The sequence below is a fragment of the Oryza brachyantha genome, chromosome 2, assembly GCF_000231095.2.
Source record: "Oryza brachyantha chromosome 2, ObraRS2, whole genome shotgun sequence".
In the NCBI taxonomy this organism is placed as follows: domain Eukaryota; kingdom Viridiplantae; phylum Streptophyta; class Magnoliopsida; order Poales; family Poaceae; genus Oryza; species Oryza brachyantha.
The window spans coordinates 1-27912 of record NC_023164.2 but is presented as its reverse complement, the minus strand read 5'-3'; the positions used below and the strand labels follow the sequence as shown (position 1 = coordinate 27912).

General features: G+C 41.8%; 3 protein-coding genes across 6 annotated transcripts; 2 read left to right on the top strand and 1 right to left on the bottom strand.

Annotated features, from left to right (window-relative positions):
• The first annotated feature begins 342 nt into the window (after positions 1 to 342).
• LOC102717217 lies at positions 343 to 4830 on the top strand. The gene is made up of 4 exons (XM_006648129.3): positions 343 to 1234; positions 1311 to 2732; positions 2862 to 2973; positions 4278 to 4830. Exons 1-4 carry the CDS (start codon positions 470 to 472, stop codon positions 4508 to 4510), a joined length of 2532 nt encoding a protein of 843 aa, XP_006648192.1. The 5' UTR covers positions 343 to 469; the 3' UTR covers positions 4511 to 4830.
• A 1645-nt stretch (positions 4831 to 6475) lies between these two features.
• Positions 6476 to 11020, top strand: LOC102716935 (protein disulfide isomerase-like 1-4). Its single transcript, XM_006648128.3, has 12 exons — positions 6476 to 7151; positions 7270 to 7399; positions 7559 to 7727; positions 7844 to 7962; positions 8065 to 8145; positions 8326 to 8412; positions 8525 to 8599; positions 8820 to 8888; positions 8965 to 9045; positions 9121 to 9255; positions 10105 to 10161; positions 10665 to 11020. Exons 1-12 carry the CDS (start codon positions 6640 to 6642, stop codon positions 10854 to 10856), a joined length of 1707 nt encoding a protein of 568 aa, XP_006648191.1. The 5' UTR covers positions 6476 to 6639; the 3' UTR covers positions 10857 to 11020.
• Positions 11021 to 11762: 742 nt separating this feature from the next.
• LOC102720946 (something about silencing protein 10-like) lies at positions 11763 to 25995 on the bottom strand. Of its 4 annotated transcripts, none has more exons than XM_040520791.1 (17): positions 25651 to 25995; positions 25057 to 25352; positions 24935 to 24976; positions 24776 to 24822; positions 22706 to 22805; positions 22212 to 22465; positions 21749 to 21864; positions 21312 to 21396; positions 14390 to 14569; positions 14164 to 14310; positions 14003 to 14080; positions 13773 to 13912; positions 13596 to 13704; positions 12590 to 12861; positions 12452 to 12518; positions 12308 to 12376; positions 11763 to 12224 (listed from the first exon to the last, which is right to left on the bottom strand). In XM_040520791.1, exons 2-17 carry the CDS (start codon positions 25175 to 25177, stop codon positions 12093 to 12095), a joined length of 1959 nt encoding a protein of 652 aa, XP_040376725.1. In that variant the 5' UTR covers positions 25178 to 25352; positions 25651 to 25995; the 3' UTR covers positions 11763 to 12092. The 4 variants fall into 4 exon arrangements, with proteins under 4 accessions (XP_040376725.1, XP_040376724.1, XP_040376726.1 ...); XM_040520790.1 differs by having other exon boundaries at positions 25057 to 25314; XM_040520792.1 differs by having other exon boundaries at positions 25667 to 25995.
• Positions 25996 to 27912: the final 1917 nt, after the last annotated feature.

Here is a 27912-nt window from a genome sequence, read left to right as displayed (position 1 = left end):
CTAGAGCCTTCTTCTTTTGACCCCGTCCCCACAGTCAGTTACACATAAGAGGCCACCGTCCGATGCGCATCCAACGGCTACTCGCAGTCCTCCTCCCGGCTCGCTCCCCGGAGCCCCCGCCCCCAGCCCCCAGCCCCAGCCCCAGGGAAGGAAGGGGAGGGAACCGAAACCCTAGCTAGAATCAATTCAATCCTCTTCTCCTTCCGCTCACAATTCGATTCGATTCGATCCCTCCCCTTCTCTCGCCGCCACGCCCGCGCCCAGCAAGCCGCCGATCTGTCCCCCCTCGCGCTTCGTCAAGATCCAGTCTTGCGCACCGCCCCCCCCCCCCCCCCCCCCCCGCGTCCAAGATCTGATTCTATTCGATTCGTTTCGATTCTGAGCTGAGCAGCAGCAGCAGGAGGAGGAGGATCCAACGATGAGCTGATCGATTGGTGGTTGCTCATGGGCGGCGGCGCATCCATGTTGGATGAGGAAGCGCGCAGGATCTGATCGCATTCGGGTCCCCGCCGCGCCCTCGCCGCCGGAGGAACCTGCCGTCCCTATGCCACACGTTGGGGCCCGCCGCTCCACGCGCGTCTTCGTGCCCAAGACGCCCAGGCCTCCTCAGCCTTCGGATCCTGCCAGGGTCCTCCGATCCGGCAAGCGCCTCGGCTTCTCCGAATCCCCCGCCGATGCCCACTGGTTCCACTGGGACACCCGCAAGCCCAAGAATTGCTTCCATGTCGATGACCACCAACGCCAACATCACAAGGACCCCAAGCCGCCTCCCCCGCGCACAGGGTCCTTCGGGATCGTCTACAGCAGGAAGCGCCGCCGTCGCCCCCCTGAGCCCAAGGAGAACACCAGGTTTGCGATTGTGTTCTCCAGAAAGAATAAGCGACCAAAAGTCGCTCCTTTTCGGCAACACTCCCCCAACGACCTTGCCACCATTCCATGCTCCTCGTCCAGGGAGTTCGCCACAAGGACTGGCTTCTTGGATTCCCATTTCTACACCCTGGTGGATTGTATTCAGACTCATACTGAGGCTGTGATGCTCATTGTCCTTGTGGATTCATCTTGCTCTGGGAGCTCTCAGCACTTCTTGCGCCTTCTCCTTCCTGTGCTGCGGTGGATGCGTCGCTGCCGACGGGGCAAGGTCCGAAACCTTGCCTCCTTTCTCTCCTCTGATGCTGTCGCCACTGCATTTGCATTGCATGGGTTGCATTTTGTCCAGCTCCAGTGCCACACAGACGTAAGCCTTCTACAGATTTAGTCTGCCAATTTTAGTTCCTCGTACACCTGGTTAACATGAATGCCTTTTCTTGTAGTGCGCATTATCACAGAGGACTTTGGTGCAATGTGGGTGGTGTGAGCTTCGCAGCGCCAAGGATTCTGAACCATTGTTGTCTGTCAATTTCTTGGCAGTCCCTTCTTACTTCCAGACGTTGCACTTGTTAATGGCTATTGAGTCAATGTATCTTCCAGCTGTGATTCGTCAAAGAATGCATTTGGCTGGTGGTGCTGAAGAAATTTATCCTCATACCCTGTTGAACGAGGATTCTGAATCTCTGAGCACTGTGGATGCTCAGCCTGCTGTTGACCTGTGCAGAAACAAAAATTGCAGCATGGTTCAAGATTATGTGCCCCTTGAAGAGGTTGCAGGAGTGGTTGTCCATGGTGTGAGGCTAAAGAAGCATCAAAGGAAGAGAAGCTCTATGCGTCATCCCCTTAGTCAGGAGCGTCTTGCTGCAAGATTTCCTGACAAAGTAGTTGCAATGAAGCAGACTGCTGTGGCTAGCCAGACAGAAGTGGGTGCACCACCCTCAGCTAGTCAGGAGCTTCTACTGGAGCCTCTCAAACCCAAAGCAGCACTGGAAATTTCTCTTGATTTGCTTGAAAACATGGATGATAGTGATGTTTCAACTCCTATAGGATCAAATGGGAAGCAAAAGAGGTCTTCTTTGAAAAGTCCCATTGAGCGCATGAATGAAAGGTTGGCTTTGGCTGAGGTTAGACAGAATATAGATTCTGTTCACTGCAGAGCAAACCTCTTAATTATTCAACCTGATAGGTGCTGGAGGGAAGAAGGTGCTGAAGTTCTTCTGGAACCATCTGGTTCAAATGAATGGTGTATAGCTGTGAAGATACATGGCATTAACAGAATCTCTCTCAAGCCTTCGGAACATAGGTTTTATGTTGTTAACCGTTTCACCCATGCCTACATTTTGGCAGTTGATGATGGATTGAAGCTTGAGTTCTCTGATAAATGGGACTGGCTTTTGTTTAAGGAGTTGCAAATTGAGGGTCGGGAGCGCAATTCCCAGGGAAAGATGATACCAATTCCTGGTGTGCATGAGATTTCTGATGACATGGGAGTGATTGTAGCATATCCCTTCTCACGCCCTTTGCCAGACTATATCAGAATGACGGATGATGAGGTTGGGCGAGCTCTCTCGAAGGACTGTGCATATGATCTGGACTCTGAGGATGAACAGTGGCTCACTCAGTTGAGTCATTCAGAGTCTGATAGAGAAAGCTCACAGCTGAATCATATTTCTTATGAAGATTTTGAAAAAATAATTACCACGTTTGAAAAGGATGCTTTCAACAACCCTGAAGGAACTAGTGATGTGAATCAGATTCTTTCCAGATGTCCTACTTTGGAAAAGGACCATAATGTCCTTGCTGTGTATGAATATTGGATACACAAGAGATATAAGAAAGGTGCACCATTGCTAAGGATATTGCAGGTATTTTTTACTTATCCCTTCCCTAAATCTTAACACAAAGCTGGAACCTTCACAAAGACTACCCTTTTATTGTCTGCATATCTTGAACTTTAATTATATTTTCTAAATGTTACCCTTCTTGATCCTAAGGGTGCAACACTAAGACGAGGACAACTGTCACAAAGATCTATTAAGAAAAGAAGATCTTTTAAGAGACAAAGAAGCCAAACTGGCCGTGGAAAACCTGAAATATTCTTGCAAGGTACTGATGATGCCTTCTTCTTGATGTCACTTCACTTAGTTGAAGCAGGAAAACATCATAAAAGATACAGGAAGCTTCTTATCATTTTGTCCAAAGAATGACATCAATTGATTCTGACGTTGTAATAGGAAGAATGACCTCAATTAACTTTGGAAGCCACACGGATCTTCTTTTTCTTTCACATAAGAAACCACATCTTTGCACTACCCTGCAATATCAAGCAAGCAAAAAGATCAACACTGTAGTGCTAGCTCCTAATAGTATATCTGACCCTACATTTTAGCATTTTGTAAGCTTACAGTGTTAGTTTCCCTTCCTTGCACTAGCCTGCAATATCGCACAAGCAAAAAAGATCAACACTATAGTGTTAGCTCCTAATATTATATCTGACCCTACATTTTAGCATCTGTGAGCTTACAGTGTTAGTTCCCCTGCCTCTGGCATGTTAGCAATTTACCATATCAAGGTGCACAAAGTTGCCTATTAGATGGCCATGGTATTTAGCTACATACCGTCCAATTGGACATAGTTGAGTATATAAACATGCATATATAATTTTTAGTAATCGGGAAACTAACAAATCTATGAGAAATGAGAACTTCTTGTAAATTTCCACTTCTTTCATTTCCTTGACTTCAGCAGACACTAAATTAATAAATATCTTTAAGTGGCATATATAAATATGAATGTTAGATAGAACATAGAATTACTTGTTTTGAATGTTATATAAGGAACTCTAGTAAATATGAAGCATGGTATTCTATCATATTTTTGGAACCGCTAGTAATTTTTGGGCCTACGTATTTGCTCTTGTGAGGAGAGAGTCCTCAGTGAACTTTAGGACATGTTACAATCAGCCAATGCCTCACTCCTTAAAAAGTGTGAATTTTCGGGGCAAATAGCACCTATCATCAAAACTAACTTGTGGAATCCTGGTAAACATGGCAATCACATCTACTTTACAATCGATGTGATTCAGATGAGATCCACCAGTACTGCTTTGTTGCCACGACCTTGTCCCTCACATTTGATAGGTGGTTCAACTCCTGTAGCAGCAAATCTCTGCAATCCTAGTTCACAAACAAGAAAAACGACAAAAAAAAATTCCAGAACATGTGACGAAAGCATGTCCCTGTAATTATCAAGAAACTAATCAACATTTATAACCATTGAATTGTTCCTCTGATACATGCAGATGTACATTCGTGTATCATAACGCCATTTTTATCCTGATGTTGCAAACTAAATTCCTACTGAAGGGAATTAATCTTGTGTTGTCTTTTATTGGGCATCTTGATGGACAGACAATGCTGTTGAAGAGGAGGCTTTGCGGAGAGTTGTGGAAGCCGAGCGTGTGGCAAAACAGGCAGGAGAAACAGCCGTTCGTCTGCGCAGTAGAGCTCAGTGTCTCATGGCAAAGGCGGAGCTCGTGACATACAAATCTGTCATGGCCTTAAGGATTGCTGAGGCTGCTAGGATATCTGACTCGTCACGGGATCTTGTTTTGACGACCCTCGACAGCCCGACGACTAGTTAAGAATGTGAGATATTAACTGATTTGTGTAAAGAGCAGAGCATGGCCAATGGTTTGTTTTCCTCCTTTGTTGCATCATTGCTACGTGATAATATTATTGGCTTCTACAAGGCTAAGCTGCGGGCCGTGGGTCTTCTTTTTTCCTGCCCCACCTGTTTTAACATTGTTATGGCGGATGGTTGAACTCAAAACTGTAATTTCTTGTGTAAATGATAGTGGTTAGTTAGATTATGTATCTTTTCTGTAGCCATGTTTTGAAAGAGATGAACAAATTAAAAGTAAAAAAGAAAATCAAGAGGAAGGTAAAACGGATCTACTAAGTTCTTCATATCAAGTTTTTTTTGCATGAAAGTTATTTTGATTATGTCTGCCTATTCATAACAGGTAATGCCTCTGTCCCAAAAATAGCTTCACTCTTCTGGGTCAGATATAAATTTAAACCAGAAGCGTGTGAAGTTACTTTGGGCCGGAGGAGGTACTCAAAAGACTGGCTATGTGTTATTGAATTGCTACCTGATTTCGGTTGGAAACGGATCCTCCTGTCATGTCCACCCAGCTTCATCCAACGGCTGCAGCTAATGAAACCCTCTGATCCAGTTTCTCGAGCTAACTACCCTTTTGCGAAGTTACAACCTGCAGCAACAAAGACAGCATCTAGTCATGTATCAAATTAAGATGGTTATCTTTTAGCTTTCTTTAATTGAAAACTAAATAATATATTATAAATAAAAAATAATTTATGAATAAAACTTTTATATGCGTGTTCATTAGCTAATGCTGAAAAATAAACTACGGTAAAAAACTTAAAATTAACTCTAAATTATAAGTATAAGCAAATGCCAAAAGATAGATAATGGCGTAAATTTTGTTGGACATGATCACATTACAAATCATGCCATGATCTCATCGAATGATGGAAGGTTGCATCATACATGTTACACTGAGCACACATTTACAAAGCACACACATTCAAGGTGTTTGCATTCACAATTTCACACATTTTCACTGTTTGTGCATTCACATCAAGCCATTAAGCACTACCAGTCATCTGCACTCTCCACATCAATTCTACGCTAAATTTGATACATATCACAGTCTTTCATCACGAAAACTTCAACAGAATGAAAATTGAAGGCATGAAATTCTACTATAAAATGATACATATCACTATTTTTCAGTAAGAAGACTTAACATGATCTCCATGTTATGGAATGCCAAGCAACTGTGCTTCACTGAATTTGATAGACTAATATGGCATTTTTACTAAAACGTATGTTTGAAGGGAGGAGAGTGAGCCCGACACAAGCCTATGTCTTAACCTCTGTCTTAGCCACAAAAGTTTTTAGTTCTATTTAACCACTGGCACCACAGTTCACTTATCCATCTTATAGCAACATCAATTTTGTTTATAGGGTTAGTTTGATCCATGACACTACAAATTTGTTGTATTGAAAAAATAATGTTACTATTCGTGATATTGGTGGCTATATGTCATGGTAATTTTATAAAATTAAATATATGACATCGCCATCAGTTTATTTTCATCCCTCTCCCTTTCTCTCTGTTCTTGTCCTCTACTCACATCAGGTATTGATATTCTATTTGAGATGTGCTTGAGAGAGTGGAGTTTTGCATAGATCTCCCAAGCCTTGTGAGATTAGTTCCAAGCCATGTTAGCTCCAACAAGCTATGATATGATCACTAGACATATCAATGTGTTGGGTATGGTTTAGGGGTGACGGAGGTTAGGAAAAGAAAAGGTTTGTCTCCGAGATGTGTAGCTATGTGAGAGCCGTGGGCGAGAGAGAGAGGTCGAGGTCGCCGTGACGCGAGCTTTAGATCGATACCGATCGATCTGCGAGAAGAAGGGTCCTCCCTGCGACGACTTGGTTAAGGCCCGTAGGCCCAAGCAAGATTGGAAAAAAAAAAAATCTTCCGCACTACTTCGGCAGTCACGCGGACGGCACGGCAGTTGGTTTTATTTTTGGTTTTTTGTCAAACAGAAAGAAAGAAAGAAAAGGCTCGAGCTCGATCGATCGATCCGAGTCCTCTTCTCTTTATAGGCAGCCATCAAGAACTACCTCCAGCATTAAGCAAGGAAACAGTGAGTGTGAGAGTAGTGGTAAGAGCCCATGATGCCGCCGCCCTTCCGATCTCTCCTCCTCATCGTCCTTCCCCTCGCCCTCCTCCTCCTCCTCGCCTCCGCCTCCGACGACGACCTCGACTACCTCATCGACAACGCCGACGACATCCCTGCCAACGACCCCGACGGCTGGCTCCAAGAAGGCTCCCCCGACGACGACGACGATGACGACGACCTCTTTCACCATGACCATGACCTGCCGCCCGTCGACGAGACCCACGTCGTCCTCCTCTCCGCCGCCAACTTCTCCGACTTCCTCGCCTCCCGCCGCCACGTCATGGTCGAGTTCTACGCCCCCTGGTGCGCCCATTGCCAGGCGCTCGCCCCGGACTACGCCGCCGCCGCCGCCGACCTTGCCCCTCTCGCCCATGAAGTCGCCCTGGCCAAGGTCGATGCCACCGAGGACACTGATCTCGCCCAAAAGTACGACGTACAGGGATTCCCCACCATCCTCTTCTTCATCGACGGCGTTCCCAAGGACTACAACGGCGCAAGAACCAAGTGCGTCCAGATCCCATCTCATCGTCTACTCCTACTCCCATTTTTTTTTACTAGTATTATATACTTGTTGACTTTTTGTCCCTTCGCCTTCGATTTGATTCCCTTTGCTTTGCTCTAGGGAAGCCATCGTATCGTGGATCAACAAGAAGCTAGGTCCCGGGGTGCACAACATCACCACCGTCGACGAGGCAGAGAAGATACTTACCGGGGAGGACAAGGCCGTTCTTGCCTTCCTCGACTCCCTATTGGTAGATCATCGTGCACATTCTTTTCTACTCTAGTCAACCCAAATGTCGATCCCCCTGTTTGTTTGTCTCTCCTTCCTTCCAAATTACTACGCATTTTTAATTGATTGTAATGAATTGTGCTGTGCTGTCTTCCTCTTTTCAAATGCTACGTATTAGCAGGGTCCTCACAGTAACGAGATTACTGCTGCTTCGAGGCTGGAAGATGCTGTCAGCTTTTACCAGACTTCTAATCCTGATGTTGCTAAGCTTTTTCACATTGACCCAGCGGCCAACCGCCCGTCCCTAGTCTTTCTCAAGAAACAAGAGGAGGAGAAGTTGACCTTCTATGGTATCCTTCTCTCTTAAGTCTCTCTGCCTTTTATTACTCTAAGCATCATCCCCTTGTTTCTATAGTTTTTTTTATATGTGGCTTCGTTGTTGGATGTAATATAGTCGATCTTGCAGATGGGCAGTTCAAAGCATCTGCAATTGCCGATTTTGTATCCGCAAACAAGCTTCCTTTGGTCATCACCCTCACACAGGAAACCGCGCCTTCCATTTTTGACAATCCAATCAAGAAGCAGGCATGTCTAATTGTCAGCGATGGGATTGCCTTCTGTACATTTCTCATGTTGTTAGTCCATTTATACATTATTGGCATGCTAAGTTTTTATTTTTCAAACCAGATTTTACTATTTGTTGTTGCAAATGAATCATCGAGATTTCTTCCCACCTTTAAGGAAGCAGCAAAATCATTCAAGGGGAAGGTAGTAATTTCATTTTATCCGTCAAGTTTTCAGCGAACTTAATCCCTTGCCTTCTTCATGTGCTTTACGTAAATTTTGTATGGAACACACTATCGCGTTCCTGTTCTATTGATTTACCTATGTGTTTATTTTCTCTACTACCACTGATTTCCGCTGATGAGGTGTGTGGCACAACTGCAGCTTTTATTTGTATTTGTGGAGCGTGACAACGAGGAAGTAGGTGAACCAGTTGCCAACTACTTTGGTATCACTGGACAAGAGACCACAGTAATGCCTTTTTGTCTACACAGTTGTTTCTTGCATTGAAATCGTATTCTACAATTTTGCCTATGTTTAATGTGTTTGCATTATCTTTTTCTTTGTAAATACGACTTTGTAGGTTCTTGCTTACACTGGGAATGAAGATGCTAGGAAATTTTTCCTTGATGGTGAAATGTCGGTAGAGAATATTAAGGTAACTGTTGACAACTTGACATATGCCCATGCATATGTTCACCACGTTACTAATTTTCAAGCTTGTGTGTTGTTGCCAATCAATAATTATTTGATTTTTGACCGATGCATTTTTTTTCGCTTGTGCTGTATTAATGTAACCTGAGAAGCAATGCATCCTTTTGCTTGTCCTAGCAAACAATTGTAATCTGCAGTGATTGCTTTCCTTTGACAACATTCAGAGATTTGCTGAGGATTTCTTGGAGGAAAAGCTGACACCATTCTACAAGTCTGAACCTGTACCTGAATCTGTGAGTCTCAATAATTATATGACAGCCTTTCTCCACTCATTATACTATAGTGAAACATTCTTTGTGTTCCCTACAGAATGATGGAGATGTCAAAATCGTTGTTGGGAAAAACCTAGATCAGATAGTTTTGGATGAATCAAAAGATGTCCTTTTGGAGGTATGTTCTTCCTGGAATATAAATAACGAGAGAATGTAATTTAAGTATGGTCCATAACTGCGTCATGGTGTTCAGATATATGCACCATGGTGTGGGCATTGTCAGTCACTGGAGCCTACTTACAACAAGCTAGGGAAGCATCTCCGTGGCATCAACTCCCTTGTAATAGCCAAAATGGATGGCACTGCCAATGAGCATCCGCGAGCAAAGGTCTGTTTTGCTGCCTGTAAATTTGGTGGCACGAAATGAATAATTCTATTGTCCTATGCTATTGCTGTTAAAAGAACTTGTGCATAACAATATGAAATACTGCTAGTTATGAACATATCTGAGGGTCGCACCAACTGCTCCTTTAGTCGAAGTTGCACTTGGGCATAATGCACAGGAAGGTTTATATCCATCCTTCATTGTTTCATCTGATGCTGCATACATTTCAATGCTCTAGTTAGATGCTCTTGCTTTGCTACAGATAAAAGGAAAAACATATAATATTCCCTCAAATAAATAAAAGCATATTTTCCATGAAATATGTCTCACACATTTTTGCTATAGAGAATACTCACCTTAATTTAATTATATGTATGTGTGTGTGTGTGGCTATCCATTCAGATTTAGTCATTATGTGATATTAAAAAGTTCAAGGGTAATATGTAAAAACTACATTAGGAGTAAGTGGGGTGGTAGCTTCACTACCACCGCTATTGGAGCCTTTTTAAAGGAGTATAGATATTTACTTCTCACCCATGTAGGGTCATTCGTGCTCCACAACCTCAGGTACAATAATTTGAGGAAGTAGTGTCCATTGAATTTTTTTTTGTTCAAATCTTGTGATAGAATTATGTTCCACTGTAGCATGTGAAATTTGACTTGTAATTAGAACAATCCATTGCCCTCCAATATCCATGCAATCTTCACCTTTAAGAGTGGCTTATAGCTTGCTATGTTTTTATCTGATTGTCTTAATTTTTCAATGCGTGCATGCTTAATCTTATTTTTTTATTCATTCATTATGTAGTAGGCGTTCCATACTACAGAATTAACACTTGCTTGTTGTCACAGCCTGATGGATTCCCAACGATCCTCTTTTATCCAGCAGGAAAAAAAAGTTTTGAGCCTGTAAGTGCCCAAACATGTATTTCCTGTCCTATTGAGGGATGCATCTGTTATTGTATTCTGTTTCTCCAGTTGATAGTGGTTACATTATTCTCATCTCTCCTAGAGGTTTGTGAGCAGCACCATCATGCTTTGATGGAATTGCCTAGATCTCTTGAAATCAGTTAAAACCGAAATGTATCTTGCTCTCAGTCTATCCAGCATACAGCTAGGTAGAATCATATACATTGAGCGCATTATTCAAAATGCATGTGTTCCCCTGGCTTCTTGCTATAAATTTACAACCTTTATAAGCCTGCACATATTTAATCACCAGCACCTATGGCATTGAAGTCATGGGATGTAATATTTGGTGAGGTTAGGAATTGAAGATAATGTTCAGGTGTATCTGTGACGAGCTTTGTTTGTGAGGTTCTGAGAGGAGCTTCAGTTCTCCTGGAAGGGTCAATAATCATATGGGCATATTTACCAGTTCAATTTATTTGTCTCTGCGTTAATTTTTGCAGATTACTTTTGAGGGGGACCGTACGGTGGTGGAGATGTACAAGTTCATCAAGAATCATGCTAGCATCCCTTTCAAGCTGAAGCGCGCGGATTCGTCAGCGACGACGAAGAAAACAGACAACAGTCAGAGCACAGCTTCGACTACGACTACGGGGAAGAGGAGCTCCGGTACAAATTTGAAGGATGAGTTGTAGGGCATTGCAACATCTTTGATTAGCTAGCTCTAGTTATTCTCTATGTATGTGGAGGAATCCAGAGGTGGTTTCTACTTTCTAGAGAGACTTGGATGTGCATGTTGCCATGTTGAGATAGATAAATCGGATCGAATAAAAGCAAATTTAATGGCTTCGGTATTCAATAGCTGTAGTGCCCCAATAAACTTTCCAATTTTGAATGCTCCATCTGCCTTGTAATTCCAATAGAAGGACGGATGTAGTATACTTAGCTAGATTTATCTCCAAAACCCTTCGCATCCCTATCTCCAAAACCATTTACAATAAAATAGTAGCTTACAAAATAAAGAATCTTATAAACGAATCACATTCATTAATCAATAATACACTATCTATCTTAAAGAATAAAGTATATGATACAACATCTCTATGATTGTCTCTAAGAACATCTCCAAAAGAATGACTAAATTCTGACTCTCCAAAACTAAATTTAATCACTCATGTCATGTTTCACAACTCCAAATATGATATGCACTCATACTATTCATCCTCCCTCTCTAAATTTGACAAGGAGGATGACATGTGAATCTCCCCACATAGAACCCACAAATAGCAATATTAACGGTGGAAAAAATAACCTGCTAGATTTGACTATTGAGGAACTATATTTAGACCATGACATAAATTAACTAAGCCCCTCTCATTTTCCGCGTGCAGTTTCCCAAACCACTGAACGATGTATTTTCTGTAAAAAATTTCTATAGGAAAATTGTTTAAAAAAATCATATTATCCTATTTTATATGTTTTTAATAATTAATGATTAATTAATTATGTACTAATATATTAGTACGTTTTCCATGCCATGCATAAGTTAACTTACCCCTCATGCCGAACGGGGCCTTAGTCATTCAAATAACATGTAGTCTCTTAGAAGATAAATTTTGTATAAAATAATAAAATTTAGTATGACAAGTGAGATAAATAGTCTCTCAGAGTTACTCTAAGGCATATCACTCACACGATAAGCATGAGCATACACTGGCATCCATTGTGAAAAAAAAAATACTGGTCCATCTCTGCCTCCGATATCTGAATCCTGCACATCTGCTTGCTTCCGGCAACTCACCCCCTTGGGTGGGCTCTAAGACTCTAGTTAGTAGTACAAAATCTAGACAGAACGCAAAGATGATCGATGGGTCTCTCTCGGCAAAATTGTTAAATTAAAACTATGAAACAGATGTAATCGATTCAATCCATCAGCCCTTGAACCTAACACTACGGCTCACATTTGGATTGATACCGGACATTTCACCTCCGTATGGCCCCGAGGGCTTCTTCACGCCACGCACTTGACCTCCTCGCTTAACAAGCTTTGTTTGATGCTTAACCTGAACACTCAAACAAGTCGGTGCATAAGTTCTCATTTCTCAATGATTAGTTCCACTGTGTTTTAGTATGCTATGCTACTTACCCTATATTTCTTCCGTGGATTCTTAAGCTTCTTATTTCTAGAACGAGTCAACCCTCGGTTCTTCTCCATCTGCAAGATTTTATATTTGTTTAGGCATACATGTCAGAAATTTTAAAATTACAACTGGGTGAACAAAACACTTACCAGGTATGAGATCTTCCTCTTGCCATCTCCTTCAGTTTCTTCCTCCACTTGTTGAATGTTGGGGTTTCTGTAATACAAGAAATTAGTACTTAGATGACATTTCTAAAACACCCATCATACTTTATCAGTATAACTTACTGTGGGTTCATCTGTTCTTTAATCAAGATTTTTTCAATCCTCTGCCTTTTAACATCCTTATAAAATTCGTCTTCAGACTCTGATGCTCCAATGTCATCATCACTGTCATCTTCACTGAGTTGGTTAAGTTTGCCATCAGTACGCTCATCTTCATCTGGCAAGTCATCATCTTCAAGCGTAGCTCCTACCCTTGCAAGAACACGCAATTCATGCTTTCGTCGTCTTTCACCAATATCATCTTGCTTTGGAAGCTCGTCGTCACCAGAGACAAACTGAAAAGGTAACAAATAAAAAACAGAAGAGTAAGCACCTGTTGCAACCACCATTACCCCAAATAACATACAAGTGCATTTGAAAACTGGCACAACAAAGAAGAGGCACATGCTAAAATGATTAACGAGATCTTGTGTGCAAGAGCATGGTAGTGGGAACAAGACACCAGGGCTGATAAAGAAATATCACCGCAGTCTAAAGAACCAATAACTCAGTTATATTTCTGGTGATATTTCAAAAGAAAAATGAAGGATTCTACATCAAGGCTATAAGTTTAGCAAACTCTGAGAGTTCAGATCCAAGTGTACCAAATATAGCATCTCCAGCAAATTCATGTCAGGTTGAACTACGGGACTAGTTATTAGCAAGTATTTTGCAGCAGTTTTCACATTTTAAACGACAGGCTAGAGACCAAAAGCTAACATCAAGTTTTCAAAATGTGTGTAGATTTTAGTTAATTTGATTGAAGTAGGATATTTGAGTCTCTAATGCAGTAAACTACTTACACATCAATATTCTAGAGTATATAAGAATGCCTGCCATAAACAGTTTTATTCCTGTAGCTTTGGAGCTAGATCTGCATCTCAATCATCTCAAGAAAAGATTTTGGTGAACCAAGCACACTTGAAATTATCCCCAGCTTACATATTATCACAAAATTTAAGAATTGTAGAAATTAATAAGAAACCAGACATAAAATGGAAAAATTACAACAAAAGTTATATATGCATACCTTGTTTTTATTGGATTTTGCTGCAGTTACCAGGATCTTACTAGGAGTGCTTACATGGCTATTTTTCAGCACTTCATCGTCAAAATCATCCAACGTTTGCAGGTCTCTTCTGAATATCCACAGAACATAATGTAAAAACCATGGAAATATGTGCAAGTGATGGCACAACTTGCTCACCTATTAGGAGTTTTCCTGGTGTTTGAAACCTTCTCAGGCTTCAACCGCGTCAAATTATAGAGACCCTTTTCTTGTAACCTCTCTACGAGGGTTGCTCTTACCTTCAACATTTCAAGGCTTTGAGAACCAATATGCTCGTCCTACAATTTTTACTTGTTCAGCTTTTATGTATCTACACTGTTTTCAAAATAAATGCTAAAAGATATTTGAAATATTGATCACAATTCAACCTTGCCCTTTCTTTTGGCAATTTCATGGTCATTCTTATTAGAGTGGATATTCTTTGTCAATTCAGCAGCTTCCACACCCTGAATTATTGTCATAATGAGTCATCAGAATATTTTAATCATTATATTATAAGTATATAAAGTAGCACCAGTCCTATTTTTACGTTGATTTGTAGTAGTAACTTGCTAGATATATTCTCCTTGTCCAAAGAAATCATCTTGTCTGGCACATCCATGATGCTGCTGTCGGGCACACAATAGTCATCAATGTCCTTGCTTTGTCTTGGAAAGTTAACATTGACCTGTTTCATCTGTGGAATGATGAGATACATTAACTCCTTACAGCAAATAGACATAAAAGAACAAGGTAGCTGTAGAAAAGAAACAAACCTTTTCTACTGTACTCTTCATCTCTACAAGACGAGCAATTACAGGATGATCCTGCACAGACAATCCCTCAGCTTTCATAAGGAGGTAAAAGGTTATAGCCTGACAATAAGCCAGTAGGCAAGCTCGTTTCACATCCAAAGGCTGCATTTTACCCTTATCCTTGCCTAGCCCAGCTGACACCTGCAGTACAAAGCTTATTATGACATGGGCAAGCAGAGCTAAACTAAGAAGAACAATCATATAAAACAACCATAAGAATAATATATTGTTCCTTATTCCTTTAGCAAGATTTGCTGTAACCTTCAGAAGATCGATGAACGCCCTTCGATTCAAAAAGAAAGGAAGGAAAATCAGAAGAGCCAGTGGGATTCAGGATCTTTGTCAGCCAGTGGAAAATACGGACCACGGGATCTGAGCGGGCATGGCGAGACGCGAGCATGGCGATGGTGGGCTCTCACTGGTGGATCTCTTCCCGGCCCCAATGTGGCCCATGGATCCATGGCGGGATGGAGATCCAGGAGGCAAGGAGGAGGTGGCTTTGCAGTCCGTTGAGCAGAACGGGTATGGTAAGGAGGGTGACGGCCCATTGACGTTGGCCCAGGGGGGGCTAGGGTTTGATGACATGTTCCCCCATGCGGAGTGCGAGCTGAGAGGTGAGTGGCTCTGGGTTCGGAAGGGAAGTCGTGAGTTGGTGCTAGGGTTTCCAGCCTTGCCAGCTGAGATTCGGAGGTTTGGGCATCTCGCGAGGAGGGTTTGACGGGTGAAGACGAAGGGAAGAGACAAGCGGACCTACGCGCAGGTGGTGATGGAGCGTCGTCCATTCCAGCAGCGGCAGGACCCGGATCCGAAGAAGGCTACTGATCAAGGTATGATCCCTAATCGTGGCCTGTTGGGGGCGAATCCTAGGGAGGAAGAGGATCTCAGGAAGCAGCTGTTTCACAATCAGAGGGCTCAGGGAGAAAATTGGGAGAGAGCTCAGCAGGGGAATTGGGGGAAGGGTAGACTTTGGCAAAACCCGAACCAAAATTTCTCAAATGAGATGAGTAGAGCTGGGGGATGGAGGCCTGAGGATTGCAACGTCCTTTCTGGGAACCCTACGCAGCCTCCACAGGACTTCAGGCGGCTTCTCCGCTTGCTTCAGGGAGAGATGGGAGTCGTAGAGATAGTGATCAGAGAGGTGTTGCTCCAAAAACCCCAATCAAATGTTTCAAATGTGGAAAAGAGGGACATCATCAAGCCAATTGTTCTAACCCTCCCCTCTGCTATGCTTGCCACAATACTGGGCACATAGCTTCTAGTTGTCCTTTGAATGTTCAGAGGAGAGGGATTAAGTTGGTGGGCTTTGGTATTCCAGGACAGGGTTTCTTTAGTTTACATGTGGATATCCCTGTTGCTGAGTCTGAGAAAATCCTAGTTAGAGGTATCATGTCAATCATTGAGGGGATTGGGGAGGTGGATAAAATTGAGAAGGAATTAAATCACATGTTTTCAGACATCAACTGGGAGTGGAAAGTTAAGAAATTAAATGAGAGTTTTTAGTCACTTTCCCTTCTGAGATGATTAGGAGACAACTATCTAGGACTAAGAGTTTTGACTTTGACTGCTATCCGATTAAAGCTAGTGTGGTGGAAACTGCTATGACTGAGGAAGCAGTAGATGAATTAATGGCTGTATGGGTGAAAATCTTTGGCATTCCAAACATTGTTAGAGAAATAGCTGAATTAGTTGGAGAGTTTGAACTGTTGGATGAGAAGTCACTAAATGGTGATGGACCTGTGAGAGTGAGGGTGGCTTGCAAAGATCCCAATGAACTTTTTGTATCCATGTTGATATATATTAACAAAGTGGGATACAAAGTGTGGTGGGAACCTGAGGGGTTTAAGAGGAAAGCATTTAGTCACCCTCCTTCTCCTAAAGATCAGAAAGATAATGATGATGCTGATGACCTAGATGGAGAGGATGACAAAGAGAGTTGCTTGTCTGAAAAGATGGTACAGGACAAACTGAAAAAAGTAGCAGCTTCAGCTCCTCCTAAAACAGGCAAAAATACAGGGCAGTCCTAAAAAAAAGTGTCTGACTGTGACAAGAGTTGTTTCTCTCCGATCCCCATGTTGAAACTAGATATGGCTGATTTATCTGCTTCTAAAGAGACAAATCCTCTAGCTATGGTTGTGTGGGAAGAGAATGAGATGGGAATTTGTACTCAGGAGACACAGGAAGATAAGGTGAATGGGAGTGCTGAGGTTGGAAAGAGGGCTGATGACATAACAGAGGATGATAATAGGGGTATTCTCCCTTCCTGCCTAGGAATGGATATGGCTATGGGTTTGAATGAGAGGTGTGAAATTCCCACTGATTTTGATATTGAAAGAATGAGGGCTGAAGAAGCTATGGAAGAGTTAGACTCTTTTGAGGTGGTTTCCTCTAGGAAGACAAGGAAGAAGAAGGAAAATATTCCAATCCTAGTAAAGAGAAAGAGTGACAGGAACAAAGGTCAAGCTGTCCCAGTTCAGAAGAGAGCTGAATTCCTTGCTAAGAAAAAGAATTTGGATAACTCAGGTACTTCTCTAAATTCTTTTGCTATTTTTCAACATGTTGATTCTGTTATATTAGAAGATATTGCTACAAAAGCTGGTTTGTGTCTAGGAAAAGATAGGGGAGAGATTGATAGAAACATTGCAACAATTAAAGCAAAAGAGTTGGCTCAAGCTGCTTTAGCTGAGTGTGAATGGAAGAAAAAGCAAGATAAAAATGTGGTTATGAGAGATGAGGAAATAGAGGTGGTTACTGATTCTGTAACAAAGGTTGAGAGGGTGGACATACAGGAGCCAAAAAAGAGAAGTAGACCTAGTAAGAAAAATAAGTGCTCATGAAAGGCCTTTTCTGGAATGTTAGAGGATTAGGTAGTAATCACAGAAGAAATCAAGTCAGAGAGGTTATTGTTAATAATAAAATAGATATAGTCTGTCTCCAGGAAACTAAGGAGAATTTCACTGACAGAGAGTTAGCGTTTTTGCAAGATAATAGAAATCTTGATTGGAGTTATAAAGCTGCAGTGGGTTCTTCAGGTGGCCTGTTAATAGGGGTGAATATAGATATTTTTGAAAGTCTTTTTTTCTTTTTCTGGTGATTATTTCCATAGTAGGGGTGTGAAAAATAGAGCTGATGGTTTTGAGTGGATCATTATGAATATTTATGGACCTGTTACCCATGTAGACAAATTAGTTTTTCTGGATGAAGTTAGATGCTATATCAATAGTGTTTCTCACCCTTTAGTTGTAGGGGGGGATTTCAACATGTACAGGTTTGCCCATAAAAAGTCCAATGGTAATATTGATCATAATATGATGAGATGCTTTAATGATTTCATAGACTCTTCTAATCTTAGAGAGATTTTTAGATCTGGTTACAAGTACACTTGGACTAACAAGCAAACCTCTCCCATTCAGATTGTGTTAGATAGAGTTCTTGTTTCTTCCCACTGGGAAAATCATTTCCCCCTAGCCTCTCTCTCCTCTATGCTGAGATCTGGTTCTGACCATTCTCCCCTCCTCCTTTCTTTTGGTGATGAGATAAGAGTTGTAAATAATTACTTTAAATTTGAGTCAGGTTGGACTCTGACTGAGAATTTTAAAGAGCTGGTGATAGAGAAAATGCCTATTAGAGATAATGATTATATTCTAAATTTCTGGAATAGAAAGCTTTGTAGTATCAGAAAGTTTCTAAAAGGTTGGGGTGCTAATAAAAATAGTGAGTGGAAAAGAGCTAAACAAGAGTTAGTGTCTAAGCTGGAAAGTTTTGACTTGGAGGCTAACCTACATGATCTCTGTCCAGAGCAGTGGGAAGAGAGATATAAGGTAGAGAAAGAGTTGGACCAGATGTTGGAGTTAGAAGAGTTATATTGGCACAAGAGGAGTGGGGAGGAGTGGCTTTTAAAAGGAGATAAAAATACTTCTTATTTTCATAAGATAGCCAATGGAAAAAGAAGAGTTTGATTCATTCTTTAGTAGATGATGGGAGACTGATAGAAGAGGAGGACCTTTCTTATCACATTGTAGAGTTTTATAAGAACTTATTTAGAGCTGATACCCTTTCTTCTGTTCACATGAAGGAAGATTTTTGGTCAGATTCTGGATTGATTCCTAAGAACGTTAGAGAGGACATGGATAAGCCTTTTGAAATGGAGTTAGATAAAGTTATTAGCCAGGCAAAAAACAACACAGCCCCTGGTCCAGATGGGTTTTCCATTCAGTTTTATAAATTTTTCTGGGATCATTTGAAAAAGGATCTGTATGAGATGCTTATCATGCTTTATCATGGAGAACTAGATCTGAAGAGGTTGAATTTTGGGGTTATTACTTTGATCCCTAAGTGTAATGAGGCTAATAATATTAGACAATTCAGGCCCATTTGCGTGTTGAATGATTGTTTTAAAATTATAAGCAAGGTGATCACTAACAGGCTTTCTTTGATTGCTTCTGATATTATATCTCATACTCAAACAGCTTTTATTCCTGGTAGATTTATTTTAGAAGGGGGTATAGTTCTTCATGAGGTGTTACATGAACTCAAAACTAAAGTATCATTTTTAAAATTGATTTTGAGAAGGCTTAAGATAGAGTTAGTTGGGAGTTTTTGTTTGAAGTCTTGAAAAGGAAAAGGTTTTCTGATAAATGGATTGGGTGGATTAAATCTTGTGTACCGGGGGGAAAAGTCTGTGTTAATATCAATGGTAGTAGATCTCAGTTCTTTAGGAGTTCTAGAGGTTTGAGACAAGGTGACCCTCTTTCTCCTCTTCTTTTTAATCTTGTGGGGGATGCTCTGGCTAGAATGTTCGAGTTGGCCAAAAGCAATGGCATTCTCTCAGGTTTAGTCCCAAATTTAGTGAATGGTGGGCTTACACATCTTCAGTATGCTGATGATACAATTATTTTTATCCCTTGTATTGATTCTGAGATAATGGCTACAAAATTTCTACTGTATTGTTTTGAGGAAATTTCAGGTATGAAGATTAATTATCACAAGAGTGATGTGTTCTCAGTTGGCGTGTCTCCAGAAGAGGAGCTGAGAGTTGCTGATATGCTTAATTGCAAAGCAGGTAGTTTCCCCCTTCATTACTTAGGTTTACCTATGAGTCCTAACAAGTTAAGAGCTGATGATTTCTCCTACATTATCCAGAAAATTAGAAAGAGGTTGAATTCTTGGCAGGCTGATTCTCTCTACTATAGTGGTAGAGCTATTTTAATAAATGCTTGTCTCTCTTCTATACCTTCTTACTCTATGGGTCTTTACTGCCTCCCTGAATCCATTCACATTCAGATTGATTCACTTAGAAGCAAATTCTATTGGGAAGGTTTAGGGGATAAAAGGAGATATCATATGGTGAAATGGAGTAATATAGCTTTTCCTAAAGATTTTGGAGGTTTGGGCTTTACAGAGACAAGAGCTATGAACACTGCTTTGTTATCTAAATGGATTTTTAAACTGGAGTCTGAGGACAATTCGTTATGTATTAATCTCATAAGAGCTAAATATATGGCTGATTCTGGCTTTTTCCATAAGTCTTCCAGGCCCAGGTCATTTTTTTGGCAAGGTCTGCAGAAAGCTGGGTGTTGGACTGCTAGAGGGGTTTGCTGGTTAGTAGGTGATGGTAGCAACATTTCCTTTTGGAAGGATACATGGTTGGGGGATTGTGCTCTACAAACCTTATTCCCTAAGTTGTTTGAGATCTGTCACCAACCTGATATTAGGTTGGAAAAGATTATTGATGAGGGTGTAGATATAATAACTTTTAGGAGAGCTTTCACTGATGATGTTATGAGATGTTGGTCTGAGCTGTGTTGTTTTGTTGAGATTTTTCTAGGTTCCAGACAAAATTTAGATAAAGACTGTTTGAGATGGGCCTTAGATAGGAGGGATTTATACTTCCAACTCTATGTATAGAATGATCACTTTTAGAGGTGTGTTTGATAATGAGATGAAACTTTTGTGGAATTCCCCTCTTCCTCTTAAATTTAAACATTTCCTGTGGCTGGCATGGAGAGACAGAATTCAGTCAGCTGGGCATCTGAAGAAATGCAGTGGGGGGTTCGGAATGGTGTCAAGTCTGTCAAGCCCTAGAGGATTCTAACCACATTTTCTTTACTTGCCCAGTAGCTGTTTTTTTATGGGCCATTGCAATGCACAGGCATGTTACACATATGCACAAAAAAATTTCACTGAACAGCATCAGTTGCCATGACAATTGAATATGCAACTGTCTGCGTCCAAATACTGCAGACTAAATCATTAAACCCTATAGGACTAAAGGGATTTATAGACATACAGTATGAAACACATCATGCAGCGGAATACATCTTAGCAGCAATGTAGCATGAGTTCAATGTGGCACACAAATCAGCTACAGAGCGCAGATAACATTTTAGAATATTGTGAGTTGCAGCACTATATTATACATACCGATATTTCATCTTTTCAATCCTATAAATGAGCTTCTGTAAAGCTAAAAAGAATATGATCACATCACTTGACCAGCACAAGATGTTCATGCCATGATACAGAGTGTGAGGTATCAAATGCAAGAGTGATGAGCTGAGATTGAGAGATGCACATGTGACGAGCAAATTTAAATCAAGGGTATAACATACACAAGATACATGTCCACCATTGTTGTGCTACTTCCAAATTCTAATTGGAAAGATGATACGTAGAACAAAAAGGAAACTGCGGCAGGTAAACCTGATGCAGAAGTTGGAGGGTAAAAATGGCACAAGACAAAATGCGGCAAATTGCACAAATGGTCTCATCAAGCAGAAAAGGATTACTTGTCTGGAATTGTAAACACAACTAACAGCAACACAACAAATACTACAGGAATCTATACAAGCTTGTTAATTAAGTAGGTAGCGCAGAAACAAACTACCTCATTGGTGACTGGTCCTATTATCATTAGTTCGTCATGAGCGTCTTTTAACTCGGACAATAATCCAACCAGTTCCGGAGCAGAACTGCATTAAATTCAATATACATGTATGGATATCATCACGCATCAAAACCGGGACAAATAAAAAATAATCACTCCTAATGGTACTGAATTTGGATACTGCACATCTACATCTCATCAAGGTTAATGACAACAGATTGATTCAACGTGAGAAACCAAATATTGGGGTAAGAGCATAAAAAACATCTGCAGAGAAATACTATCATTGACATGTGGTCCAGGACCCACATGTCAATGAGAAAATGATAAGAAGTTTCTTTCCTCACTGGTTGTTGTGAACATACAAAATTCAAGCATGGGCTTTGAGAAGGAAATAGTAAAAATAACAATGTTGCATATGTAAAATAAAAGCAGACCTGTCTGGAGAACCCATTTTTTCATCTCTTGCCAAGATAGTGAAGTCCTCTTTCATTTTCACATAGGTTTCAAAAGAAGGTTGGCCATCACAAACTTTGACTTGATGATTGGGTGCCTGAGAGTTAACATGGACAAAAATATAATCAAGTGTTATCTATGAACTTCATATTCAATGATCAGCAAAAGAGGTGCCACCATAATATTAGTCAAATACTAAAATGATAACTTATTTATATATTACAACAGAATTAACATTGGTTAGTGATTGTCAAGTAACATGTAACAACAAAAGCAAAAGTGCATTTTGAATAAAGAGGCCCATTAGAGTGGAATTCATTGTGTGTATACCCAACTTATACCTTTAATTAGCTATCTGATAGTAAAAGATAACCAGAGAAGTTTGAATAGGCTAAAAGCCACACTCCATGCTAAGGCAAAGAAGAAGAAAAATCAGACCATCACCTTCATGGGTTTATCCTCTTCATCACTCTCATCATCTTCTAATCCAAAATCTTGCACTGATAGTTTGCTCTCCTCCTCTTTCTGTATCCTCCTTGTCTCTTCATAGTCCTCATCATCACCAGAATGTTCACCAGCATCATAATATGCATTTTTTCCTCTACCCCAGGAATTTTTATCCTTGTGATCATCCTCATGTTCATCCATGCTGTCATCACCTCCAGCCATTTGTTTTGCTACCCTCCCTGCTCTTTTTACTATAGGCACAATGGCCATAAACAATCTTCAAATTAGAAATATAGTCACATCCAAATAAATGGGCAACAGTTTCCCCATTAAAAAATTTAGCGCAACGGTTAGTCCACAGGCAACACTTACATAACTATCATAGTTCACTTCATCTAATTCATTAACTTCAGTATTGAACTATTGATGTCAAAGAAATATTGCAGACTGATATATGCCTAGAAAAAATATGCTAACATAGTTGGACTTACATCTTGCGATATGTTTGTCATTCCATTCATAACAAGCAGCTTTGTCCATGTTGACATCCTCATCTCCTTCGCTGTCATCAGTTTCATTCTCAGATATACCCTAGAAAGAAAATTTTAAGATGACAAACAGTGTCAAACAGATAGAAGGCAACCTGACTATAGTTAGTTAACTTCTACATAATCAAAAGAGACTGCGAACTAAAGAGAAGACCACAAATAATCAATGCTGATCATGATCTTTGCATTGTCATTCCAATTGCAGCCCGGCTCACCTTAAATGCAGGAAAATAATGGTTCAATCATGTGAAAGTAGGGGATTGCCCTGCACAGTTATTCGAGGAGCTAGAGAATTCAAGTAGAGTTAAGATTTAATATACAACTATGAAATTTTATTTCTATATATACCACTATGTAGAAATATATTTGGATTTCATATACAACTCTTAGCTTCTATCTCTAGAAGGTTTGGATTTCATACACAATTCTTAGATTCTATTTATATAGATTTGGATTTCATATACAACTCTTCTATTTTTATAAGGTTTGGATTTCATATACAACTCTTATATTATATTCTATAGGTCTGGAGTGCATTTCATATACAGCTATTAGATTCTATTTCTATAAATATAATTGTATTTTGTGCACAACTATATCGATCAAATACACAGTTATAATCTGGACCCGCTACAATCTAACGGTTAATATCCTTTTTTTTTCTTTTTCTTAGTTAATGTGGTAATTTCTATCCTCCAGAGCGATCATGGCAGCGTCTTTTCAAGCTGTCTTTGTAACATAATAGACTGATTAACTGGGATACATATCTGATATATGTAAAACCTACTCATAATAGTTGTGTGATCATGGTAGCATCATAACTGGGAGACACTGTTGCAATATTAGACGGTACTGCAAAAAAACTACGATTACTCACTCTAAAGATTATTACAAAAAATGGTTTTCTTGGAGCATAGTCTGCAGTAAATTTTACTGAAAAAATTACGTTAATTTCATCATTCTAGATAGGCTTTGACCAATACGCAGATTTGTTCTCATATTCTAATATCATCATAAAAAAATGTGTAGCATACAAGGTTTCTTGCGATAGATACAAAGAAGCCAAGTATTTCCATGACATTGTTCTGACTTGAGCAAATCAAGTTAGCGTACATCATACAGGATGACAAAACAGCTGTAAATATGGTTTCAAATGCATCATCGTAAGAGTGAAGACAATTTTACTCCCTCATCTATAGCTCAAGCCTAGAGATCAACCCTCAAACAGTTAAAATATACAACACAAGAGCAAACACAACCCTCAACCAGTTAAAATATCTTCCACAAGAGCAAACAAAACTGGTTTTAATGGTTTGACATCCTACTTATATATTTGTTTTGATTACAATGGAAAATAATTTAGCATCTTCTATTAATTGGGTGCAATAGCAGTGAGAACTAAGATGATATTTGAAAAAAAAAAGTTAAAACGGGTTTGGATTGCCCTTAGGGGTATTTTAAAGGTGTAAAAGGTGTTACATAGTTGAGGGTTGATTTCTGGAACAAGATGATAGCTGAGGGTGGTGATAAATTAGACTTCACTCTTATCTATACTACTTTAAATGTCTCTAGCGGTGGTGGCAGTGAATCTGCCACCCCAATGTTTTCTACAGTTCTTTTGCAAATTAGCCCATGGTACTTCCTGATATTGTGGGATAGTCCATATTTGGTTCAAACAAGTGATATCAGTATAGTCGATAAAAAAATCCTATAACATTTTGTAATACATTGCCATAGCAAAGCATGGGTATTTTGCTAGTACTATAATACCTACCATGATTGTATTCAGAAATACCATGATTGACAATTTACCCACATCACGTACATGTACCCACGTCCCGGTAATCAAAAGGCAGTAGAAAAATGCTCTTTGGTAAAAAAAAGGCCATCACGCTCAGAACCCTAGTGTTGTATGTTTATTATTAGGCCAAGAAGTAGGGAATACTATCCTGATGACAGGAGTAACTCTGAAAGACGAGGAGGGCAAGTGAAGGAAAGGAGCATAGATGTTACCTCAAGATCGAAGACAGGGTGTTCGAGGTCATCCTCAGACTCTCTAGCTGAAATCCATTCAGTAAAAAGGAAACCAAAAGAAAAGCTTCAAATTATCTATCTATCCACAGGCAAGGGAATGTGAAAAAAAAAACATGATATGAGAAGCGCTGCACTGACCATCGTTGGGATCAAGGGGGATCATATCCCGCTGCTTGTGGACTGCAACGGTAGACAGAGCCATAAGAAATACTAGCTTGAAAAGCAAATGGTGAAAGAGGAAGGAGGGTGTGTTGTCTTACAGGCATCGATCTCGTCGTCGGAGGAGGAGGCGGGCATGAGCGGCGGCTTGCTAGTACGCTTAGACGGGTGCTGGTCGGTCTTCCCTAAACCCGTCCTCATTAGCCTCTTCCCCTTCCCCATGTGAGCTGAGCAGGAGCCAGGAGCAGGAGGGCCGGGTGGGTGGGAGTTTGGAGAGAGGTGGCTGCCAGCGGTGAGGGGAAACGGAAGCGAAGTAGCCGCAGCCTGCAGGCGCACAAAGGCTGGCGACGTAGGCGTAGCTGCAGTGGCGTAACCAGGAATTTTTCAATGGGTAGTCCTACGACATAATTTGGCAGCACATACAAAAAATTCAATACCGCAATTCCCATATATGAGTATAAATGTAGTTAAAAAACGATACAGTTATACAAAATTAATAGAAAATAGAATGGTAAGATAAAGATTCAACTAGTTCAGCTACTAAACTTAAAATGTGCAAATATTACAAGTTGACTTACTTTCATTAATTCATTAAGTATTCATGATAATGATTTATTCAGTTTCATTCATTCGTAAATGGGCAAATATCACTTTCATTCATTCAGTATTCACGATTAAAAAGCAAATTGACTCACTGTCTGTCTGTCTCACCGAGACTGGGAGAACGGAGAGGGGCTGGCCAGCTGCCGTGCAGGACAGCAGGAGGCGGACGACGGGGCGAGGAGACACCGAGACGGGCCGCGAGGATACGGGGAGACCGGAGCGGCGCCGCGATGGGGAGGAGGGCGAGCGAGTCCAGGCGGCGGCGCAGCTCACAGTGTCCCCGCTGGGATAAAATTCCCTGTCACTGCGGGGAAAAATTCCCCGTGGTTTTCCCCGGCTCCGTGCTACGCTGGATGGATGAGGCAGCGTCGACGGGCCGCGGGCAGGAGGATGCTGCGCCCGCGTGGCCGCACGTCGCGAGCGGTGAAGGGGCTGGCGCACGTCGGCGAGCGACGGCACGGCGGCCGACGGAGAGGGGCGGCGGCACGGCGGAGCAACCGGAGGCGGGCGGAGGTCGGCGGAGAGGCGAGGCGCCGGCGTGTAGAGCAGCCGGAGGGGCGGACGGGTCCGCGCGTCGGCCGGCGGACGGGCGCGAGCGGACGTGCGGCGCGTCGACGAACGGGGCGCGGGTAAAGGGGCGGTGTGCGGAGCAGCCGGATGCATCTGGTGTCTAGGGTTTTCCTTTATATACCATGATGATTGGGTTAAATTTTTTTTCCAACGCATCCATAAAGTCTATATTAGGGTCTTGCACAGTATAAACGGGTCACCGCGGGGAACAGGGACGGGGAGTGATGTCCTGTCCCCGTCCCCGTCATCCCTGACGGGGATGAGTTGCTAACCATATGAAGGGTAAACACTAGTCGGGCGGTTACCCACTTTCTAGCATTTAAACGAATTAAACGTTGTTTAAATGGATTAAACGGTTTTTCTACTTTTTGCAAAAAATACACGATCTAAAATAATATCCAATGTATCACATGTTTTGTTCATGATTCTAAAAGCAACAAATGTGAGAATGAGATGAGGCATACCTTATTCTGCTCTGGAAATGTGAAACATCCAAGGAGTGGAGTTGTGCCGACCGTGAGGAGGAGCAGAGGGGCGACGCCACGTTGGCCGAGGGGAGAGGAGAAGCAGAGGGGAGGCACTGCTGGTCCGTTGCGCCGGCCGTGAGAGGAGGAGGCGGAGCAGAGGGGTCACCACCGCCACCAGTGGGGAGAGAAGCAGATTTAGGCATCGCCTCGCCGCCACGCCAGCTGTGGGGAGAGGAGGAGGCGGAGCAGAGGACACAACGCCGTCTTGGCCATGCGGAGAGGTTGAGAGGAGTACCAGTGTGGAGGCGCCTAGGGGTTTAGGGTTTAGGGTTTGGGGTTCTGGGTTCTAGGGTTTGGGGTTCTGGGTTTGGGGTTCTGGGTTCTGGGGTTCTGGGGTTCGGGGTTCTGGGGTTCGGGGTTATGGGTTCTGGGGTTCGGGGTTCTGGGGTTCTGGGTTATGGGTTCTGGGGTTCGGGGTTCGGGGTTCTGGGGTTCGGGGTTCGGGGTTCTGGTGTTCTGGGGTTCTGGGGTTCGGGGTTTAGGGTTCTGGGTTTGGGGTTCTGGGTTCTAGTGTTCTGGGTTCTGGGTTCTGGGTTTAGGGTTTAGGGTTTAGGGTTAGGGTTTATTAGGGTTTAGGGTTTAAGGGTTTAAGGGTTTAAGGGTTTAGGGTTATAAGGGTTCGGGGTTCTAGGTTAAGGGTTTAAGGGTTTAGGGTTAGGGATTCAGGGTTAGGTTTTGGTTTCGGGTTTAGGGTTTCTGTTAGGGTTTATGGTTTAGGGTTTCGGGTTAGGGTTTACGGGTTTTCAGGGTTTTGGTTTCGGTTTCGAGGTTACAGGGTTCGGGTTTAGTGTTTAGGGTTTAGGGTTTACGGGTTTGGGTTTCGGGTTTTGGGTTAGGGATTTTAAGGGTTCGGGTTTCGGTTTCGGGTTTCGGTTTCATGGTTTCGGGTTATCGTGGTTCGGGTTTTCGGGTTTCGGGTTTCGGGTTTCGGGTTTAGCGGTTTCTTGGTTAGTGTTTTACGGGTTATCGGGTTTCGGCGTTCGGGTTTTTATGGTTTGGTTTTTGGTTCGGGTTTCGGAGTTTCCGGGTTTCGGGTTTCGGGTTTCCGTGGTTCGGGTTTCGGGTTTCGGGGTTCGGGTTTCCGGGTTCGGGTTTCGGGTTATCGGGTTTCGGGTTTCGGGTTTGGGTTTTCCGGGTTTACGGGTATTCGGGTTTCGGGTTTACGGGTTAGGGTTCGTGGTTTCGGGTTTCCGGGTTCGGTGGGTTTCGGGTTGCGGGTTCGGGGTTACGGGTTCGGTTTCGGGTTTCGGGTTTCGG

Bases quoted from the DNA above. Each gene is read 5' to 3' on its own strand.
- LOC102717217 (XM_006648129.3), top strand. From the start codon at position 470: ATGAGGAAGCGCGCAGGATCTGATCGCATTCGGGTCCCCGCCGCGCCC. The intron at 1,235-1,310 runs GTAAGCCTTCTA...CTTTTCTTGTAG, and splicing joins AGCTCCAGTGCCACACAGAC to TGCGCATTATCACAGAGGAC. The intron at 2,974-4,277 runs GTACTGATGATG...CTTGATGGACAG, and splicing joins ACCTGAAATATTCTTGCAAG to ACAATGCTGTTGAAGAGGAG.
- LOC102716935 (XM_006648128.3), top strand. From the start codon at position 6,640: ATGATGCCGCCGCCCTTCCGATCTCTCCTCCTCATCGTCCTTCCCCTC. The intron at 7,963-8,064 runs GCATGTCTAATT...TTTTCAAACCAG, and splicing joins ACAATCCAATCAAGAAGCAG to ATTTTACTATTTGTTGTTGC. The intron at 10,162-10,664 runs GTAAGTGCCCAA...TAATTTTTGCAG, and splicing joins GAAAAAAAAGTTTTGAGCCT to ATTACTTTTGAGGGGGACCG.
- LOC102720946 (XM_040520791.1), bottom strand. From the start codon at position 25,177: ATGGGGAAGGGGAAGAGGCTAATGAGGACGGGTTTAGGGAAGACCGAC. The intron at 14,081-14,163 runs GTAAAAATAGGA...ACAATAATTCAG, and splicing joins AGTTACTACTACAAATCAAC to GGTGTGGAAGCTGCTGAATT. The intron at 13,913-14,002 runs GTTGAATTGTGA...TAAAAATTGTAG, and splicing joins TTGCCAAAAGAAAGGGCAAG to GACGAGCATATTGGTTCTCA.